Source organism: Mauremys mutica, chromosome 11 (genome assembly GCF_020497125.1).
Source record: "Mauremys mutica isolate MM-2020 ecotype Southern chromosome 11, ASM2049712v1, whole genome shotgun sequence".
NCBI classification, from domain to species: Eukaryota; Metazoa; Chordata; order Testudines; family Geoemydidae; genus Mauremys; species Mauremys mutica.
Genome location: NC_059082.1, coordinates 76,673,927 through 76,696,832, shown reverse-complemented (window position 1 = coordinate 76,696,832; position 22,906 = coordinate 76,673,927). Strand labels below are relative to the sequence as shown.

The window sequence follows — 22,906 nt, the reverse complement described above, 5'->3', positions numbered from 1 at the left end:
TCCCTCTACCCCTCAGACATGGTTTGGCCAGAGATCATCTGCCTCTAGTCAACATGTCCCTTGCTTTTTGAGCTCTCCCTTTACACCTGTCCACAGATCTTCTACATGAATGGAAACAAGCAGATGCACATAGTTCCTTTCTCCAAAGCAGAGGTCCCACGTCTTGAACAAATATGCCTCTTCCCAGTCTCATCTAGGAACTAATGTGTTTATGCCTCTTCCTTCTTTCCAGTGGAGAGCCCCACTACAGGATTCTGCCCTAGTCTCGATATAGGACAGTTGCAGCTTCAGCTCCTGCTTTTGTTGTCCTGGGCTTTCCAGTTCATCCCGACGCTTGCAGCATTGTGTGCACCCGCACAGTGATGGGGTGCTACAACCAGTGCTTGTGGAGAAGCACAACACACTGTACTCCTGAAAAACACCAGACAGGAAGCGTGGCAGTCGTGGGGAGGAACATACTTTTATACTGGGCAGAGACCTTGAGAGGTGGAGGTGGGAAGCAGACTAGGAACCATAGAAAAGGGATAAGTCTCCCGTCTAAAATACTTTGTTTTACTTAAGGACATGTGATTGCTTCACAGTATGAGCCATTCCTTCATGCTCTGCTTGGCTTGTAATGTCCAGGCAAGGCTGGGAGGAAGGAGGACTCCTTTTTCTCTAAGCCATGGGCATCCAAATGAACATAAATGTGCATTTATAAAAACATTTCTTTTGGTTTTGTAGAAGGGCCAGGATGGGAAAGAAGAAATGGGCAAGAAATGAAAATAACGAGTGAATCAAGCAAAGGAGGAAAATATAGAAAATCAACCGGAAGGGTAAGTTCAATGAAAACGTTTTAAAAATGAGAAATTAAAAGAGAAGGGAGCTAAATAAAAACCACAGAGGAGACAACATGGTGAAGAGGAGGAAACAATGAGACAATTACCAGGAAGAGAGTCAGCAACCAAAACAGATTTCTTGATTCAATCAAGTCATAGACTATCAGGGTTGGAAGGGACCTCAGGAGGTCATCTAGTCCAACCCCCTGCTCAAAGGGGGACTGATCCCCAGACAGATTTTTGCCCCAGATTCCTAAATGGCCCCCTCAAGGACTGAACTCACAACCCTGGGTTTAGCGGGCCAATACTCAAACCACTGAGCTAGCCCTCCCTCTGTCATTCATTTCCTGTACTGTTCAGAGTGGGGCAGGCAGCCAAGCCATTTTTCTGTAGGATTGTTTAGGCTGCAAAAGCCATGGCAGCATTCCCACATTCTGCAGTGTTTATATCCATGCTATGCTATTAAACACAAAAACATGTGCAGGGGAAACGTGTGCTGAAAACAGTTAAGGCTGGAAGTGGGAGGATGATATGCTTTGGAGCTGAATCACCTCAAAAGCACGGCTGCATTTTGTGGGAATTTTGTAGAATAGTATCTTGCTCGCACTGTTCTGCAGAGAGAGGATTTTCATCTTCAAAATGGGCACATTGATACTTCTGGATTATGATGAGCTACCAGATACAGAGGGCCGCTGTGTTTATACAACGCTGCATTATTTATAATATCCCTTTCAGGAGCTGGAAAATAAAGGGCCTTCCTTAGAGGTTCGGCTCTTTTCTTCCATTTGGCAAACACTGATATTGGGGCCAGATCCTGAGCAGTGTAAATAGGTGTAGCTCCACTGATTTTCTACTGTCAGCTCATCAACTCGTATAAATCAGCATAATGCCACTGAAATCCCTGGAGCTGGGCTGATTTGCACCAGCTCAGGATCTGGCCCCATCAACAGCAGGGAACAGATTCACTGCTGCTTGGAAGCCTGCAGGGAGAGGCCAAACGTGGCTCGTGAAGGCACAGAACCACACAAAATGGTTGCCGTTTGGCTTTGCATTTCCTCCCCCTCCCCCTAATATTCAGAATCTGGAGGAAATTTATCGCGCGGTAACAACAACAATTTTAGGTTGATCACATTTTGGGTCTAAACTACTTGAAATATCATTTTAACTGAAAGGCAGCAGGGGATTCTAAGATTTTACAACCTAGAACTATCAGCTTGTGATTTCACCCATGATCGATTTTCACTGGCCTGAGCTGCTAATCCAAGAGCGCACTGGCAAGGCACGGAGGACTCCCTGCAAACCACAAATAACTGACAGTTTGCAAATATTTTTCAAAAATAAATGTACCCAGGACACTCACGTTCAAAAAATGGTTCTTTTAATCAGAAGCAATTTTGCAAAAGAAGAAATAATTTTTTCATATAAAAGAGGGGAGTGGTGGGAGTGAGGCTAACAACAGGAGTGGAACAAAAAACAGGTCAAATCCTGAGGAAAATAAACCCAAAGTAAAAGCAGGACCCAATTACCACAGTACAGTAAAAAGAGACTAATTCTTCAAACGAGCTGTGAAACATTGGTTCTACCTCCTACGCTGACAGCAGACACATCAAACGACTACATCTCCATTTGAAGAGTAACAAGTGTGTGGCTACAAACTCAATGTACAGTTTTCTTGCACCTTTCTGCTACCTGAGACCTCACACTGTACAGACATAGGTCACAGCAGTGCCTGCTATTCACAGGGTTAGACATATACAGTACGCTAGGTCTAGTGCAAACATACCATACCCCCACCTGCAAGGCTCCACCTGACGCATGACTAGGAAGATCTCGTTTCCAGACTTGGCTTAGATGCCTTGAGGTATATCTGCTCTGCACGCTAAGCCTGGGCCGGTGGGACTTGGGCTTGCGAACCTGGTGGGTATGTCTACGCTGCTCGTGTCAGCTAACTACACTCACAGGAGTCGCGTTACGGGGGCTGTTTAATTGTGACGTAGATGTTTGGGCTCAGGCTGGAGCTCGAGCTCTGGGACTCTGTTGGGGTGGGGGCCGCCTGAGCCCTGGGACCCTGAGTCAGCTGACACAGGCCAGCCATGGGGGTGTGTAATGGCTGTGTAGACCTACCAAGTGTTTGCAAGCCCATCTACACTGCACTGTAACCCTGGTTTTACAAATGCTGGACCCAGGTCTCACAGCCAGGCTAACATGTCCATATTACACTACTCAGACCATCTGCCTTGGGACTGCGGCTTGACCCGCATACACACTGCAAAATGAAAGGGCTTAGACCTGAGTTACAGCAGGACTTGGGCTCTGACCCATCCCCAGTAGCAGGGTCCAAGGACCTGGGTCCTGATTTCCTGCTGATCCGAGTCAGACTGATTTGTGTGTGGATGGAAGAGCCTGGGCTTAGTGTGCAGTGCAGAGAAACAGACATGCATGGAGGATGCCTTTGCTATAAAATCCTGCTTCAGGCCTGCAAAGCCAAAGATATAAGCGCCAAGATCAATGATCAAATCTAATTGGGTTGAAAATCACTATTCTCCTAACAAGTCACGACTAACCTCGAGGAGGAAGAAGACACTACTAAAAAGGTGCCTGTGGCAACTCTGAGAGGATAATCATCCTGGGTCAGATCCTGAAACTCACGTCACAATGGAAGTACATCCCTTATCCAGATATGTATATGGAAGGTCATTGACTGATTCTGTCTGATCCAATCCACTTCTCCTTCATCTGTCCCGTGCATGGTGAATGTGCTTATCAGTGCAGGCACTCCACTACCAGTAGCTGGACAGCAAACCAAGTTTGTTTGGCTATTGGGGGTGAAGGGTTATCTACAAAGATGAAGTTCTTAGACTCACCTGCATAGGCCCATCCATCTCTCTATCATTTTCATTCCCTGCAATAACTCCGCTCCAAACTTGGGGGATGACTTTCTGCAGGGAGAACGTTTCAGCCAATGTAATCAGTGGCTTTTGTGTACACAAAACAACCACACTCTGCTCCCCAAATGAGCTTTAGTTCTATGTCTCACTTAACTGGGAACTGGCAAACACTGAGGTTTGACTCCCAGCCTGTACACAACACAAGGCATCTACTAGCACCTAGTTCTGTGATGGCCTTCCTCCTCCACAGCTCATCCGTTAATGCACACTCCCTGCTGCTGGCTATTTATGGAGGAGCTCTCAGACAGAAAGCAGTGTCTGAAATCACGTCCGTGCTCTCTCTTGTACAGCCCTAGTTTTCAAGACTCAGCTGATTTCCAGTAGGCCTGTCAAAGCGATTTATTTTCATATCCTGATAATTTCATTTTCTGCAATCAGTGAACATATCATAGACTGATGTGTTTTGATTATGAGGATTGTGAAGAGTAAACGGGGAAGACAGCAGTGCTGTGTATGCACAAAAAGCTACCTCTACGTCCTTTCCGAGAAGCATCTTGGAGCCTTTTGTGTAAGCCAGGGATTTCTTGAGGGCAGCAATGATAAGGATAGTAAGTGCATCTTCACATGGAGGAGCCAAAGTCAGACGCTTGCTCTGACCAAATACTGCAGCAGTCTGATGTTGATCTGGGAGTTTGGACTCAAATGAGACCTCAGCCAACCTGGAAAATGTCACTGGCCTGTATTTTCGCACTCAGATAAAGGCAAAACATTTCCCATTGGGTAAATAACCAGCCCCCCTTTTCAAATATTTCTTCTTCTCTGCAGTGGCAGCAATTACTTCCAAAAGCAACACTGCAAAGCAGACTGTTATTCCTTTAGTAAATGCTGTTGGAACTTTTCACCCCTTTCCATTCACGTCCCCAGGCAACTGCTGGCCATGAAGAAAAAAGCAAGAGGCTGTCATTGATTAAAGTGAAACAGTGCCCTCTCCTGTCTCTTCATTAGTACTGCAGCGTAGCACACGATTTCAGCAATTGTCAGGAATTAGGATTGATACATTATTGTACGCAGTGTAGTTGTAGCTGTGTTGGTCCCAGGATATTAGACAGACAAGGTGGGTAAGGTAAGATATTTTATTGAACCAATTTCTACTGGTGAGAGAGACAAGCTTTCAAGCTACATAGAGCTCTTCTTCAGGTCTGGGATGGGTACAAAATGCAAGGATTGTGTAGCGTAAGTAGTTAGCACATATTGTAAGGGACTTAGACTCATAGACTCATAGACTTTAAGGTCAGAAGGGACCATTATGATCATCTAGTCTGACCTCCTGCACAATGCAGGCCACAGAATCTCACCCAACCCACTCCTGTATCAAACCTGTAGACTAGACTGAATGAATTGAAGATGCCCAAGACAGATTTGTTTGAGGAGGTGGGGGTGGGGGGAATAGGTCAAACCCCAAGTTAAAAGCTCATCTACACAAAAAAGAAATGCAGATACTGATTTCAAGAGACTCTCTTTCCTCTTTATGTAACGTTCTTGGGACCCTAGTGTCCTTGCACTCCATGGCAGCAATTGAGGGCAAAGGAGCGGCTCATCAAGATATTTTGTTATGGTCTTAAAAGCAAAAGTAAAGATAACACAAATAAAAATTAGGAAGAGTAGGTCAAATTTCTAAAGGAGCCTTAACCCTGCCCTAAAGTTTGCAGTTGCAAAATACTTAAATTGCATATTCCCTCTTTGCTTTCAGATTTAATCTCTCACTGCACGATTTGTTTTGGTTTTTGCCATATGCAGTAATAGCCTTGAAGTGTCCCATTAAGACCTCTGCAGTCATAGGACAAAAAGAGGGGGTTAGTGGGTTACAGGTTGTTGTAATTAGCCACAAATCCAGTGTCTCTGTTCAGTCCATGATTTTTAGTGTTTAGCAGAGTAATGAACTTAAGTTCCCAGGCTTTCTTTCGAAAGTGTTGTGTAGGTTTCTGTTGAGGATGAGGACTGAGAGGTCAGATATAGAGTGATCGCTTTGTGAAAAGTGTTCACCCACAGATGATACGGTGTTTTTGTCATTTATTATTTTCCTGTGTGAATTCATGTGAGAGCACAAGTGATTGTCTGTTTTCACCCACATAGCTGTTATTGGGGCATTTATGCACTGGATGAGGTACACCGCATGTTGTGATAGGCACGTGTAGGATCCAAGGGTCTTGAAAGGTTTATTGTGGAGGATGTTGATCATTGAAGCAGCAGCTATATGTCTGCAGATGTTGCCCTATTGTTCCGGCAGGGTCTGTTGCCGCTTTGAGTTGATGTTTCCTGGTCTATGGGGAGCTTGCTTTTGGTGATGAGCTTGGAAAGGTTGGGGTGTTGTTTAAAGGCCAGAGGAGTTTGAAGCCCAGAAACAAGCTCCCCACAGACCAGGACACACTCTGCTAGACACTAAAAATCATGCTGTGATGCTGGGGGTACCTTTCCCAGACCTGAAGAAGAGCTCTGTGTGGCTTGAAAGCTTGTTGGTACAATAAAAGATATTACCCCACCCACCTTGTTTCTCGGTGGAGACATTAAACAGAGATCTTGTAGAGCATTCCAAAGAGCGAGTGAATGATTGAGGCTTGGTGGGGGACAATGTTGTTTATGAAACAGAACCAGAGGTTAAGAAAAATCCATATTTAGAATTATGCAGAAATGATACAAAAGATTTGTAGAGGGGTTTTTAATCCGTGTGAGTTTTTCCAACAGAGTTAGATTTGTTACACGGATAACTTGAGATTCAGGTTATATGCTCACATCAAAGATGACATCATTGACTGAGTGGTTTGCAGCGAAATCTGAGCCCAGAGATGGGTGTGTAATATTATGCACTGTTTTCCTGTGTGAGGTTTGATATATTTGAAGGCTACGACAAGAAAAACATGTTTCCATTAAAATCAGATCAGAGATGTCCCTCTGTGCTCCTGCATGGATTCGTTAATTATGCTGCTTTTGTTTTTAAATAGATCCACGGGGGAGGGAGGGAGCAAAGGAGTGAAACAGATTTTTTAAATATAAGCTTTGAATTAAACGATTGTTCTGAACAGTGATATGGTGGAAGGTGGGTGTGATGGGTAGAAGGATTTTGACATACAGCTATCTCAACCTATAGTGCGCTTTAGTTTATTTGCATACTCAGGTCTTATTGGCTAAAATGTGGAATGGTGTCTTGAGTTTTCCTCAGACTTGAAACATAACTTTTAAAGGATCTGATTCCCAAAGATCACAGCTTTGAAACAGGGACTTTCTTGCTAACTGATGGGGCGCGTCATGCCAGACATGGCAATTTATCTTAAATCCCATAAATCCTAATAAATAAAACACAACTATTAATCATACTTTTTCAACTACAGAATACTAACAGCAGATGACGGGAGGCTCAACTTCATCATGTGTTTAACTATGATACACGATAGTGGGAGGGGTAATGCATGTTATATTCCCATTTGGTAAGAGTAACTAATGCCATGCACTTCCATTCTTTATGGATAGGGTAACCTAAATAAATGTACAGATGTGGAAATGACTGGTAGAGTAGAACTGAGTAGAACTTACTCTGTTAGTGTCAACAGGTCCTAAAAGAATCACACTTGACATTTTTATTTGGGAGTCAAAGAGAGTTCTCATACAGCCAATGCAGCAGGCCCTCAACAAACTCAACTGTCAGGAATTTTGTTAACTAGCAGAAGGGTCTAAGGAAGGAGGAATATTCCCTTCACCTCACCCTATCAAGTTCTCACCGTTGCCCTCTTCAAGCCACAGGGGAATGGTTGCCATTAAGGTCCATTTCCTTTTATCATGCACTGTTCACTAGCTGTTTGCAAAATGAGAATGGAAGTTGGGATACAAACCAATGCGGTGGTAACACTATTCCAGGAAGTGCTCTATCATGTGCCACATTCAGACCTGGTGTTGTCATCAGTGGTGGTGCACCTGCTTAAGCTAAGGCTGACTTTGGACCTAAGCCTTTCCAGGTTTGGATCTAAGCCCTTCCAATCCATGTATCTTACCAGAAAGGGCCTGGAAACATGCTTCCACTAACATCATCCCTCAAGGCTATTGGATCAGTGCAGTTGCTAAAATTCCAACAGCAATCACACTGCCAGGGCAGCTACACTGTAGAAACAATTCTGTACAAAAAAACCCCAAACAAATCTAAAAATACACACTCAGACACAGGAAATAATAAAGCTGAAAAAAATCAAATCACAGGAAATAATGCGGCTATTAAAAAAATCAAAGCAAAACCCTCACTCATGTAATTTTCCCCAAGAAACAAAACAAAAATTCAAATAATAGATTCAAAACAAATTCTCTTCAGTTAATTAATTAAAGCAATGTCCATATGGCTTAAGAGAACAGTCAAAGTGCACAGAAAGGCAGTCGTTTCTTTCCATGTTCTCCATTTCTACATTCACCTTCACAGCAAGTTCCAGTTGTCCCCTGTGCACAAGCAGTACTGGAAAAGAGGGAGGATCCTTTCTTCCCTCAAGCACACGTCTCTCCAAGACACTTTCCATCCCAAGAACTGCGGATAGTTATCTCAACTTCAAAAGCTGTTAAACGCACTCTCTGAAGTTTTTGGTTTGGAATCGCTTCCTTTTTTTTGGAAAGGAACATAAATCCCATGTCAAGGCTACACAGAGTATGCCCCGAGAGCTGCAGTGCCCGGAGGCAGTACTAAAGGATAAAGCAGTCGCCTGCTCTGAGCAGGCACGGAAAGATAACAGTTGTGCTGAGGTTGTGGTTGCACCACACCTGTCCAGAAGAAGTGCCAATGCCTAATCTGTTCCTCATCTGCCCTGAAGAGGCACTGGCAGGTAACAGCAGTAATAATGCAATGACTGTTTCAAACCCGCCCTAAAGGCCATTGGCAGGGAGCAGCTGGGACAATGCCAAAGCTGTTTCAGGGCTCTGCTGAGAGATGCGGACAAATAGCAAGGATAGTAATGCCAAGGCTATTCCACACCCGTCCCAAAGGTGCCTGAATAAGTTGCAGCAGTGCCAATTTTTCATGGCTGTTCCCCAAACACATCTGGAAGGAACTGCCAGATGGCAGCAGTGCCAAGGACATGATTACTCCACACTAATTGTTTCAAACACCTCATGTAGAAATGGTGTTGCAGGACTGTTGCTAAATCCAAAAGCTGGACTGGGATTCTTTAAACCACTGACAGCTTCCGCTTGAAAACAACCCCTTGCTGATAAACACAACAGACTTGGGTAAAAGCCTGCAGCTCTGCGGGTCAAAAATGGGGCAGTACAAAATGGATGTAAAACAAACCAAAAAAGGTCTCTCATTTCTAACGACTGGAGGTTCGGTGCACAGAGTGAGCCTGTAAATGTGCACGAGGTAATTTGCAACCCTAACGTTTGAAAACCCGTTGAACTTGATTTGGAGACATTTTGTCGTTTCTCTCATGTACAAAGCTGCACCAATCAATAAAAGGCACCTGCGGACACCAAAACTCACCCCCTTTGTGTGATGTGGTCTTTGTATTAAATAAAAAACAAACCGCCCTGTTAACAATATGTACTTTTTACAGCTCAGTGGGCAGTGCTGCAGAATCAAGTCAGAGCGGCATGGCGGGGAGGAAGGCGCTTGGCTTCTATTGACAAGGAAGGACAACTTTGATTACTGAAAACCAATCAATCAGTTAGCAGGTTCCCCAGTTTGTAACTGTCACGTTCATTCAATTTTTCCTCTTCTTGCTATTTTTTCCTTTCAGATTTGCACTTGAAATGGTACCAAAGGAGGGTTAGAGCCACACCAAGAACAAACGGACACCACATCAGAATAGCATCCTAGCTGCTTCACCCAGTACCATCTACAGCGCTTCCAAGCTGTCTCCTCTTAGAGGAGCCCGGGGGTGGGAATATTTTAGAAATTCAAAAACCCTGTTTGAGTAGGATAGAAAAGCAGGTAAGATATTCGTTATCAGAAACACCCGTAGCGAACCTACAGGCAAGAGAAGTGATACCACTGTAAACTAATCAGCTGGTGTTTCTAAGGTGGAGGCAGAATGGTGATAAGGAGCAGGGGAAAGAATGTTGTGGCTTTTTATGAAAAACATTCCCCCCTCTTTAAATATTCCTACTTGATCCTGACGGGGAGGGGAGCTCTTGGGAGGTTTCCCGTGTTTTCTCCTCAAATTACATCACAAAGTCACCCACTGCATCAAGGGAATTCACCTCCTCGGTTGGAAAGAGGAAAGAAGAATATGGAAACTGCTTCCTGAAGCAGTGTTACAAAAGTGGTTAAAAACCCCCCCTACTATTCACAAGTGGTTAAAATTGTACCTTTTCAGAATTTTTTTTTTTAAACAAAAGTTTAGCACGTTCAGCTCCGTGTTTTAAGAGTTGATTGTCTTCAGAAAAATAGACTCATTCATGTTCACCTCTGTTCTACCCTGATAGAGAAATTGCCCCACAGTTCACTGCACCGATCACACACGCAGTCACTGTGATAGGTCATTCTCATCTCCACAGGAGTTTCCGCTGTGCTGTCAGGTCCCTCCCAGTGTCAGACAAAGGAGGAGAACCCTGTCACTGGAGTCCGTGAGCCGGGAGCAGGCTGTCCTGTTGGGGTGTACACCCCACCTGTGCTCTGCGTTGTGATGACAGTCTGGAAATAGGGTTCTGTCTCACTCGCCGCGCACTCTTCGTACCTGTAGGGCGTTGGGTGCTTCACACCTTTCTGCTGACGCTTCCAAGAATTGTAGTATGTGGGGTCACTCATATAATGGTTCACAAAAGAGTGCTTTGGCATCTCATCTTCATAATCTGAGTCAGTGGCCTGCAGCATTAGAGAGAAAACAACCATTAGCATCCATGATTTAGCTTGTTCCTTACTAATACAGATTATACAAAATCATCACCACCACCACATACACCACAAGCCTGTATTTTTAGGATAGGCAGGTCTGCAGTCTAAGTGCAGCCCACATAGAAAAGTACTGTGCTCTGATTTAGCACAGCTCTGTGACAGTGGAATTGGGCTAGAGAGAGAGCATCCTCCCTCTCCCCACTGCCCAATGAACTCTTGCTGGAGGAGAGACAGAGATCTGTCATGATTGGCTGGGAGTACTGCTGTAAGACTAACAAGCTCCATTTCAGTCAAAGATGCAAGGGAATGTACAGATGTCACAGTAAAATAAAAAGCCTTCAATTATTTAATCAAACTGCTCACAGTTTCAATTTCAAGACAAGTGAAATCTTAATAAATGTTGAACAGAAAAAGTTTCTCTGCATCTATCACATTTCGATATGTAGAAAAAAATATTCATGCAAATTCCCTGGCTTGAGCCAAATTTGCTATCCAGTGTTTATGGTGATAACATTGAGGCACCCGCATGTCAACTGATTTTTGAAATGAGCTATGTGGTTATAAAGGAAATTAAACAAAAACACATTTGATTTCAAGCACAGAACAATTGCCCTTATTGCCCCTTATGAGTTTGTTTTACAAAACTAGCAATATTGAAAGATAACTGAGCACCAGGCCTGAAAGAGAGCATTTCCGAAGTGGTGGAATTGCTTTCCTGGGATGGTCCATGCGTTAGCCTGTGCTCAGATAGACTCTTATTCCATCAACCAATTGTGCAAGGTGGCTAGCCAGCTAAGGAGCACCCACCACCAGCTAGCTGGAGTCTGGAAGCTCCTTTAGGTGCAATCAAACAAGCTTCATAGGTTTGCCCTGCTTTTGAAGTGGTGCTGCTGTTACCCAACAGACAGAATCTCAACTGGTTTGTAGATCCCATCGGAACACGGAAACAAAAGCAAAGCCTTGGATGAGGGATGCATTTCAGGTGCACCTTTGTCTTGTATTTCTATTCCCACCAAGAACAGACATCATGTAAAAATGTACAAATATTTGCTCAAAATTTTCCATAATCTAGGTCTTTTCTTACCATCCTTGGGCTTTTCATGCAAAAATGGTTTTTCTCTTTTTTGATAGCCTGGTTGCTTCTGAAAGTCTTTAGATACCAAAGCAGTAGTTGCTTACAGGGCCACCCAGAGGATTCAGGGGGCCTGGGGCAAAGCGGGGGAGCTGTGGTGCTTGTACTCACCCGGCGGTGGTCCAGGTCTTCGGCGGCATTTCGGTGCGGGGGGGGCCTTCAGTCACTCCGCGACTTCGACAGCACTGAAGTGCCCCCTGCCACTGAAATGCCGCCGAAGACCCGGAGCAACTGAAGGGCCCCCCACTGCCGAAATGCCACCAAAGTCCCAGACCACCGCTGGGCCAGGGCTCGCGGGGCCCCTGCAGAGCCCAGGGTCTGGGGCAAATTGCCCCACTTGCCCCCTCGCCCCCCCCGGGTGGCCCTGGTTGCTTAAGAAATACAACAGATATATGAATAACTAGAGGTTGCAGTTTATAGTTACTGGCATTGATTATAAAGTGTTGGTGTATCTTTAGGAAGTTTCCATGTCATTATAATCTGTGACACTGCACAGCAAACACATGTTCACTCATCTCCTGTATGCTACACAACTACCCTCTCCTCCTTCAAATCCCTCTTTAATCATCTTTTAACATTCCCCAAAGAACAAGCATCAGATGCCCTGTAAACTATTGTTAAAAAAGGATGTCACATCCTTCATCCTATTCCTTTGTCAGTAACGCTGCATCGACACTAGTAAATTCAGTGCCCGTTTTACCAGCAATAGTGTGTAGACAGGTCTTAGGCCTTTTAACCACTGTGCTTTGAACATCTTTGCAGAGCAATTTTTTAATAACACAATAGCATTTTTTACAACAGGGAAATTTTGCTAAAAATATCCTACTGCTTTGAACAGTGGATTGGCACTACCAGAGCTATTGTAATTTTATTACTTATTTATTTCACTTTGAATAATAAAATAGATGCCTACACAGTGCTCCAGGCATCCTGACACATAATTAATAATTACAACAAAACCAAACCCAGCGGCATTAAACAATTTCTCCAAAAGGAACTCAGCCAGCCTGCTAACTACAAAATGCTCCTTTCCACCCTGTCATCATCCTGAGAAGCAAACTCTCAACCTCATCCAAAAACCCTGTTGAACAGATGTCTATTGCAGCATGCCTGGAACGTCACCAAATTTGGGCTATTTCAGATCTAAGGGGAGTTCCAGAGTTTTATAAGACATGGATCCATCTCCAGTGCCTCTTGACTGCAGCTATGGCAGTATTGCACGGGGAGAGAGGCAATCTCTCAGGCAGGCTGGTCCCCTGGGCCATTTAGGTAACCAACACCTTAAACTCTCTCTGGAAACCAACAGGCAGCTAGCACAGATCCCAGAGCATTGGTGTGACACTATGCCCCATATTCTTCATAGGGACATTGTTGTGATATGAATATGGCATAATTAAGATGTGTTTTACGCAAGATGGGTCATGTGAGGTATCATTGGAAAGGTTATGATTTACTGAATATGATTATCCTATTTGTATGCATGTATCATTTCTCTATCTGAAGTTAGGAATATTGACTATGTAACAATTACAAGTGGGTTTATACCTGTGGAACACGGACCAAACAGAATTCAATCAGCCTGGATGGGCCATTAGGGAGAACAATAGGACTTTGAAGATGCTAATCTTTCACCTTCCTGGGATGCTGCAAACAATCTTTGACTCCTGGCTGCTTTGACACGGCAGGGTCATGTGAACATATCACCTGGTACTGGATTTCACCCTCGACAACTAGTACTTTTTCCACTAGTAGGGGGTGGGGATTAAACTGGGAAACAAAGGATTCCTGCCATATGTAAATCCTATTTAAGGCAGGGAAGTGAGTTAATCAGGTTAATTTTTCACTGAATCCCCGCCCAGGATGACTGCTGAGAACATCTAAGGGTACGTCTACACTACGGTTGAGATCCTGCCTGATTCCTCTGGGAAGCCATACTGCACCATCTACCAGGAAAAATTAGGGCCGCGCCGCTCCCTGCTATGGCGTTTTTTAATGTTTTTTAATTCGTCTTCTGTAACGGAGCGCTGATAGAACAGATTTGCCTGCCCTTACAGCGATCACGTCCGCATGGTCCATGCGGGAGCTCTTTCTTTATTTTGATTTTTAACTGCATCGCCACACGTGCTGATCGGAGCTCCACGCTGGGCAAACAGGAAATATTCAAAAGTTCGCGGGGCTTTTCTTGTCTACCTGGCCACTGCATCCGAGTTCAGATTGCTGTCCAGAGCGGTCAGTGGTGCACTGTGGGATACCGTCCGGAGGCCAATACCGTCGATCTGCGGCCACATTAACCCTAATCCGATATGGTAATACCGATATTAGCGCTACTCCTCTCGTTAGGGAGGAGTACAGAAACCGGTTTAAAGAGCCCTTTATACCGATATAAAGGGCCTCTTAGTGTGGACAAACGCGTAGTGTAGACTGTCTAAAACAACACTTAGGGTGAGAAATTACTGCTTGTAACCAGTTTCTTTAATATGTTAAGCTTAGTTTGCCTGTTTGTTTTATATGCTCAGTGATCCGCTTTGTTTGTTATCCTTTATCGTCACTTAAAGTCTGTCCTTTGTAGTTAATAAACCTGTTTTGTTTTCTCTAAACCAGTTTGTGCGACTCATAACGCGGGGTGGGAGGGAAGCTGTGCATATCTTCCTCCACATTAAGGGAGAGGGTGATTTTCATGAGCGTTCACTGTACAGTTCTCTGTGCAGTGCAAGACAATACCATTTTGGGTTTGCACTCCAGAGCGGGTGGGCACTTGAGTGCTGGGCAATCCCCTAGCTGATTCTTCCTGTGCAGTGCTGATTTCAGTCTCTGCATCTTTTTACAGTTGAGCATGTCCCTACCTGTGTGTGTGCTACAGGAGGCTTGCGGGCCTGTCACTGCGGGACAGGGGGAGGGAGCCCAGGCTAGTGGAACAGGCAGGCTCGGTGGGACTCCAGTACATCAGGTGGCACCCCGAAGTGGGGGGTAACCCATCACAATTGGTATAACATACTGCCAGCAAGATGTCCTGCTCAGAATGCGAGCCACTCACTCTACAGCAGTGGCAGCCTTTGAATGGTTTTAAGGTGTAGTTCCATGTAGAGAGCATTGCAATAGTCTAATCCTGAGGCAAAGAAAGCATGTGTAATCCTTCTACTAGGTGGAATCGGCAGCAGCCAGGGTGGGGTTCGATATCTAGAGGTTCCTTTTCAACAATACAACACAGAACCAGCTCGAGCCCCCACCCAGTAACCTGGGAAAATTACACACCACCCTTGTGTGCCTCTGAGAGGCAATACTACCCCACTCGCAAGCACAGAGTCTGAGTGTAGAAAAGAAACCTTTAATGAAAGGAGAGAAGTCACCTGACATTAATTAGGAAAATGCCACAAGCAGAATTCATACACATAAAACTGTGAGCAGGACACCCACCCTAGAGTGCGTGGGGCAGAGTCTTCTGCCTCATGTTCTTGAGTTCTACAGCCAAAAGTGCCTTGAGTGTGCCCCCCTCTGCTCCCACACCAAGTAGCTATCCTTAGAATATCAGGGTTGGAAAGGACCTCAGGAGGTCATCTAGTCCAACCCCCAGGCAGATTTTTGCCCCAGATCCCTAAATGGCCCCCTCAAGAATTGAACTCATAACCTGGGGTTTAGCAGGCCACTGTGAGGACCCAGGGTCAGAGGTGCAACTGTGTGTGTTCACTTCCCACCCGGGGAAGAAGGCACCTTGCTTGCTCTGTCACCCGAGCGCTTGCTCTGGCTGGCTGTCCCGCCTGCCGCTGTTCCTGTCTGGTGGCCACCCCGCCAGCTGCTGTTCCTCACCACTTGGCCGCCCTGCCAGCCATGATTGCTCGCTGCCTGGCCGCCCCATCAGCTGCCTGCTTGCCACTTTCACTGGCTGCTCCTGCTGGCCAACTGCTCCCTACTTTCGCCGGTTCCCCTCAGTTACCTTCTGCTGCCACCTGCCTCTCTGCTGTGACCTCTGCAGGTCAGTCTCAGCAGGCTGGGCAGAAACACTGCCGCACCACAAGTGATTTCAGCGTATTGAGTACTTAAAATAACAAAAGGCTCCAAATGAAGCCTATTTACCTCTATTTTCGAACACTGGGGAGGAACAAGTTAAATCAGACCTGGAACCCTTAGGGAGAGGCCAAACCTCCTGGCTAGGACACCTGTCCCCACCCGCCTGCTTTCACATTCAAGCCTCAGGCTAAACGAGATCCTTTCAGCTGAGGGTGAACCCCTCATTTGGGATAGGTGAAGCACAATTCTGCTCCCCTTTATTCATACAAGACAACAACATTGATAACAACATTTCACCACCCCCACATTCAGTACTAAAGTGATTTGTAACTGTAGCAGGGGGTCACCCTGCTCCTGCCTGGAGGGGTTAAAAGCAGCCCTGGAGAGGCCTGTGGCTGGGGAAAGGCTGATTGGGGAAGCAGCCTCAGCTGAGGCCACACCCCAATCAGGCCGCACCTGGCCCTATAAAAGGGTTGCTAGCCAGAGCTCCAGAGTCTCTCTCTAGATGTTGAGAGGGATGGGCCTGGCTGCTGGGAGCTGAGCTGGGTACCTAGACTAGAGCAGGGCTGGAGAAAGGCTAGAGGAGCTGGGGAGCTCTGGCCTGGAAACCCCCCAGGCTGCAGGCCTTGTTAAAGGCCAGAAAAGGTACTGAGGTTGCAGAGGGCGGCCCAAGGGTAGGCAGAGGCAGCAGGTCCAAACCCTCCTTGCCGATGATGAGTGGCAATTATACTGCAGTCTGCCCCAGTGAGCAGGGGCTAGACAGTGACTGGCAGTAGCCAAAGACTGAGGCAAGGTGGGGATAGGGGGTCGGGGATTCTGCAGGGGGCAGAACCCCGAGAGAAGGGGCACTGGGGTCCGGGAGGGACACTGGCAAGTGGGACACCCGCTCGCAGAGGGCGCTCCTGAGTGGAAAGAGCTAATTCCCTGGATGACCATCAGGAGGCGCCGCAGTGATGAGTCGTTGCCCCGCTACATTAACCCAACACCAGGCAAAGTTGAGCACTTTGAGCAACACAGCTCTATCTGCTGGATATCTTGGCAGAGTAGATGTTCATGTCAATACAGTTTGCTCCTGAAGTCTCTCCCACTCCCAACTAGCTGTCGGGGAGAGTTCATTCAGACCCTGCTTACACCTGGATAATAGTGGCAAAGTCCATATCTGAAAGGAAAGTTGGCAACCTCCGGGCTAGACGCAGATGATACAAGTTTCATAGGGTATGTCTACACTGCAATAAAACACCCACGCTGGCCCGTGTCAGTTGATTTGGGCTTGTGGGCTTGGACTACAGGGCTATAAAATTGCAGTGTAGACAGTTGGGTTTGGGCTGGAGCCTACGCTCTCGGACCCTCACCAAAACCATTTGGTGAATTCATGTAAAATTTGGGAACAGTTTCAGGTTGACCAAAACTGCATTTTTCAGTGAACAAACTATTTATCCAAATTTTTTCTCCCGGCTCGAGTCCCGGGTCTGTGTCTGTGCTGGTAAATCAGACAGTATCAAGGTATATTTCCTCCACTGTCTCCCACAGTGACCAAGATTGCTTACAGGATCATTTTGTGGAATGGATATATTATTTTTAATGATTCAGAACTATTGACTACATAGAAATGCTATAGGGTTGTTTTCTTTTTTATTATTTGTTTTCTCTGTTATGTGCAGCCGTTTACCATGATTATGGGTTTGTTACCTAGGAAACTATGGTACGCTGGAATTTGATTGGCTGTGGTTGTCAGTTTCTAATCTGACAGCAAAGGTGCGTGCATGCCATTGAAGCAACAAATAAAGAAAATGCCTGACAATTTAAGTATTTTATTGGTAAGATGAAAGACACAAATGCTATTTAGGAGACAAATGAGGGACTAGTGGGTTAGTATTATGGGAAATTTGAAAATAGTTCTGGGTTGTCAAATTTCTTAAAAAGAGATTGGAGCTGAAGTGTTCACGTATATGTTCATTTATAACCAACAATGCACAGAACAGCAGCTCTTGCCAATGACTGCAGTAGAAATAGGAGCAGATCAGCTGGCACCCTGCACCAATACAGGCATAGCCAGTGATATTTTTTTCCCGTGACATCTACTTTTTCCTCACTCTTCACTTCTTCCTCCCTACCCTATGAATAGCTCATCTCACTGCCGAGTGACGGTATCAGGACCAGTCATCACTTTCCCCTGCAAGTGCACGAACCATCTGCACCCTATTGGTTGAAATGAAATGAGACAGCCACGTTGAGAGTAAGGAGTAGGAGAGAGGACAAAGAAACAGACAGGCAAAGAGATGTCTGTGGAGACACTGATATCTATTCGCTGAGGGTACAGCTAGACTACTAGCTAGAGGTGCGATTCCCAGCTCGCACAGACATACGCACACAAGCTATCATCGACCTCGCATGCTAAAGAGAGTAGTGTAGCAGCAGTAGCACCGGCAGCAGCTGTAGTGGCATGAGCTAGCTGCCTGGAGCACAAACCCACCTGAACCTCGTGAATACGCACTTGGGGCACCTAGCCCACGCCTCTGTGGCCAGTGCTACTGTAGCTACACTACTATTTTTAGCATTGTAGCTTGATGAGAGGTAGCCCAAGTATGTCTGCGTGAGCTGGGAATCACACCCCTGGCTTGTAGTGTAGACGTAGCCTTTGGGAGAGGTAGGTATTATTATTAATGTGCCATCTACAGCTGGCTTTCACATGGTACCATCTTCATCAAAATCAGTGGGAGCATTTTATTGGATACTAATTCATTCCTTTTCAATAATGAATTATAAGTGAATAACAGACTGTATTCATACAGAGCTGAGAAACCACAATTCAGTTATAGTGCATAGAGCTTCAATGTACCATCCTAAGCACTAGCATTCAGCACGGCCAGATAATGTGTGAAAGCATCAGGTTCGGAGAAACTCTTTAGGAAATGATCAAAACCAACCAACCTTCCGACCTCCCCCAAAATGATGGCTCCTCCCCTAGCTTGGTGAAAGGTGAGCTGTGCAAAATGACTACTTTACACGCGGGCCTCAGAACTTCCCGAAGGTATCTGCACAGAGCCTAAGCTGTTTGGCTTGTATCTAAGAGCTTTGGTTTTTTATCATTAATTGTCATTTGGCGCTTACTCTCTTATTACTCGACTGCCCTATCTACTGTAGATGCCAATTAAATCATTTCCATCTCTCTGTAACACTGCAAGTACTTGGCTTCCAGGACGTGGAGTGTATTCCAGGATGTGGAGTGTATGTTAATATTTTTATATGCCTATTTGAATACTGTATATTCTTCTCCCATTTTTTTCCTGCTCTCTTCCTTCACTGGGAGGCTCAGAGGCAGTGCTCCCCGACAGCTGTGTTCTGATCTAACTGTGGTGAATCAGTCCATGAGTCTCTTATGATGGCCTTGTTCACCTTTGAGCGACCTCATGGGACTTAGAGGCAGCTGATTTCCCTCTCCGCCATGCCGAATCTTGGCATTTCAGGCTAAGAGGTTAAAGCAAAAATTCAACAAGATGACGTCTGGGCTGAAAGCAAAAAGCACAATTTTGGCCTCAGCTGGCCAAATGCACACTGTATTAAGTGGAATCCAAGACACATACAAAGAGGCATCAGAGGAAAACAGCATCAGAACATCTCCTGCTGCAAAGGACAGAGCCTCTGCAGAGCCCACATGGAAATGAGACATCTGTATCATGGAGAACATCTTTCTGCTAAAGATGATGGAAAGGCTGAAATCCTGGGAAAATAAAGCTTGTCTTCTAAGAAACCCTGTGAGAACTGAAACTAAACGAGCAGAAAACACAAAACAGGGAGAGAGAAAAGATACTCAAATTCTGTAAGATAGAAGTGGTCAATGGTCGCAAACTAAACAGCATTTCCAGACTGATCAAAAGGCAGCATCCCCTACTGATATCTCTGCTGGGAGCCCATTAACATGTCATGCCTAAAAGCATTTCCCACAGAAAAACAGGCAAGCATCAAAGACACTATATAGAAAGGCTGCATATCTAAGCCCCAAGATAAAATGGGCGGCACATTTTGTTTGCATAGAAGCATGCACAGAAAGGAATACAAAGGAAATAGCAAGGATAAAATTGACTTTACACAGCACAGACAGAGGAAACAGGGCCCAGTTATATAGGGCAGAAATTATGACTTGTGAGACCGTTTTTGTGCACTATCCAGAAAACAACACATGGAATATTGAAATTAATGTCAGAAAATGCCAGTGCTAAATTCATGATCATGCTCACCAAATTGTATTAATGGCAGGTTTCATGATGGGTTGTTACAGGGACATGATCACAGATATCATGGATTTAATCTGTAGGTAATATGTGTACATCACAAAGAGAGCAGCTTGCTTGAGCTACAACAAGGAACACACTGACTGCACGGAGGGTTGGTCACAGGGCAACATAAAATGGCAGGCTGTCCAGGGTAATTAACAAGAGGTCAGAGCCAGGAAACCAGCAAAAAAAAAAAAACCCCAAAAAACAACCCTCCCCCCAAAAAACAAACAACAACAAAACCAGCTGTAGCTGCAGGTGCAGAGAAGCTGCAGATGAAAACTGTCATCTTCTTTCCCCACTTGCTGCTTTTGGTTTATTCTTGCTGGAAGGGTCACATTTGGAATATTTTGGCCCACGTCTTGCTGCTTGTGCTGTCAGCTCTGATTCATCAAGATTTCAGCTGACGGCACCCAATTTTAGAGACAAATGTACCTTTCTGCCCATTTCTCACTGCCAGTTCTAAAGCCTGCCTTTTAAGTCAGGGATCCTGCTGAGTTTATACAGACTATAAGCGCTTCATAAAGCAAATGTGAGACAGAAAATAGAGGACTGTCAGATACCTAGCAGTAGCACACAGTACCGTCTTCCTCACAGAATATATGGTTTTCAAACTTTTTAGGCTGCGTACCCCTTTCCAAATAATGTAGCCTGCTTCATACCCCAGCCGAGATAGGGTTATAATATATCTAGGATTAGGTTGCCAGGTCTTACTATATAAAATGCATTGTCAGCCATTATAGGCATTTTCATGCATACCCCCTACAGAGAGCTCGTGTATCCCAGTTTGAAAACCACCAGCAAACAGAAAGGAAGGCAGAGTAGCCTTGTGGTTAGACCATAGGACTGGGATGAGAAAACCTGCCTCCTGGCTCTAACAATGATTTGCTATATGATCTTGTGGAAAGTCACTCCTCCATGACTCAGTTTCCCCATCCGTAACACAAGGATACTTACCTAACTCACAAGGGTAGAGATTCTTGAATGGAAAGTGACATAGAATGTTTACAAATAAAGGACCCGCTCTATGGAACCTCAGTAGTGCCTGGAATTGCCTATCAGCTGCGAAAGAAACTCACTGTCAAATTCCAAACCATCTCCCACATTTGGGTCAGTTCCATGATGTGAAATTCATTTCTGATTAAATGTCACTTCAGACAGTAGATGCGCAGAGCTGGACTTCTCACGGCATGTTCTTTCCTGCTTTCTTTCCAGGAGCTTCAGGGTGATAACGTCGAAGGGAGAGCAGGAAGCTCAGTGCCTAACCAGTGAAGCCTACTGCTTTGCATTTGCCTTTTATTAATAATATTGAGAGATTATAAAATATCTGACACAACCCCAAGTTTTTCTGGTTGGCACCTGCTCATTATTCTTCACCATGGCATTTCAGTTTTAAAGACAGATGCTATTCTAGACGGGTGGGGCCACGATACCCTAAGATTTGAGAGCCCTGAAGTACTGTGCCTGAATATGAAAAACTGATGCAAAAGTAGCATAATGCAGGCATGGAAACCTGATTCCAGAGAACCTGCTGCATGCAGTGAGGAGATGAGTGAGTGCAGTGACTGTGCAGGGCCCTGACACTGCTTGATGAGAGGAGAGGCAAGGGAAGGGGGATGTACTCACCTCTGATTCGGACACTTCCAAAGGCTTCTCATTCAGGGCCACACTCTCAGTCAGCGCTGCTCCATTGTACTTGTTGCAGATATCCTCATCTGAGTAGTGCAGCCCACCAGGGCTTGGGCGAGGAGGGGACCTAGGGGACATCAGGAGAAAGCATATGGAACATTAAATAATGGGTGCACTATATGTCCTCCAATCCTTTTCATACCTGGACACAATATATCAGTTCCCACCCTGCTCTGAACTCCAAAAACATAGTCACTTATCTCAACCCAGAAATGAGACGTTTACTGTCCCACTCCAGGCCTAGATCTCTTTAATCATTGATCATGGAATCTATCATCAGGGGCTGATGTTGCATTCTGGGCAGAGGCTTAGCTATTAGCCCACAGTTTTCACCATATCCTCCAAACAGAGCTCCACCCCATAATCCCCTTTGCTTGTCCTATGGTAGCTCTGAAGCTAAGCAATAATTGAATGCTACGGCCAACACTGAGACAAAGAGGGTCCGTCATCCTACCTCGTCCCATTCTTCTTGGAGAAAGTGCTCTTTACGTTGAGATGTCGGCTGTTGAGCTCCAGGGATGTGAAGCCTCCGTTATCAAGTGTGACCGACTCTTCCACATTCGAGATGTTTTTACCTGGAGTCAAACAATGAAACAATCAGTAAAGACAAAGGTATTTCCCCACCAATTACATGCCTAGTGATAACCTAAAGAACCATTACAAACGAGTGTCAAACCTTGTCCACTTCAGCCTTCTGGATGTCATCAGTTATTAGCGCTACTTCGCCACTAAGTAGAGGACCTATGCCAGCGGTAGGCAACCTATGGTACGCGTGCCGAAGGCAGCATGCGAGCTGATTTTCAGTGGCACTCACACTGCCCAGGTCCTGGCCACCGGTATGGAGGACTCTGCATTTTAATTTAATTTTAAATGAAGCTTCTTAAACATTTTAAAAACCTTATTTACTTTACATACAACAATAGTTTAGTTCTATATTATAGATTTATAGAAAGAGACCTTCTAAAAACGTTAAAATGTATGACCGGCACGCGAAACCTTAAATTAGAGTGACTAAATGAAGACTCGGCACCCCACTTCTGAAAGGTTGCCGACCCCTGACCTATGCCTTCCTTTGTCTTTTTTCAAGCTCCTAATGTATTAAAGAACCATTTCTTATTCCCTTTTACATCCCTTGCTAGTTGTAACTCATTTTGGGTCTTAGCCTCTCATTTTGTCCATACACGCTTGCGCTATTCTTCTGCTCTCCTCCTTAGCAATTTGTCCACGTTCCCACTTTTTGT

General features: G+C 45.2%; 1 protein-coding gene across 26 annotated transcripts in view; it reads right to left on the bottom strand.

Moving 5' to 3' along the window:
• Nucleotides 1-2,226: 2,226 nt before the first annotated feature.
• The window catches only part of SDK1 (sidekick cell adhesion molecule 1), a 664,468-nt gene continuing 643,788 nt past the window's right edge, over nt 2,227-22,906 (bottom strand). For all 26 annotated transcript variants that reach the window (XM_044979056.1, XM_044979053.1, XM_044979052.1 and 23 more), the window contains 3 exons: nt 22,120-22,240; nt 21,603-21,732; nt 2,227-10,535 (listed from right to left, as the gene is read on the bottom strand). In XM_044979056.1, coding sequence (XP_044834991.1) covers nt 10,263-10,535; nt 21,603-21,732; nt 22,120-22,240 — 524 coding nt within the window. In that variant the 3' untranslated portion in view covers nt 2,227-10,262. The remainder of the gene's footprint in view (nt 10,536-21,602; nt 21,733-22,119; nt 22,241-22,906) is intronic.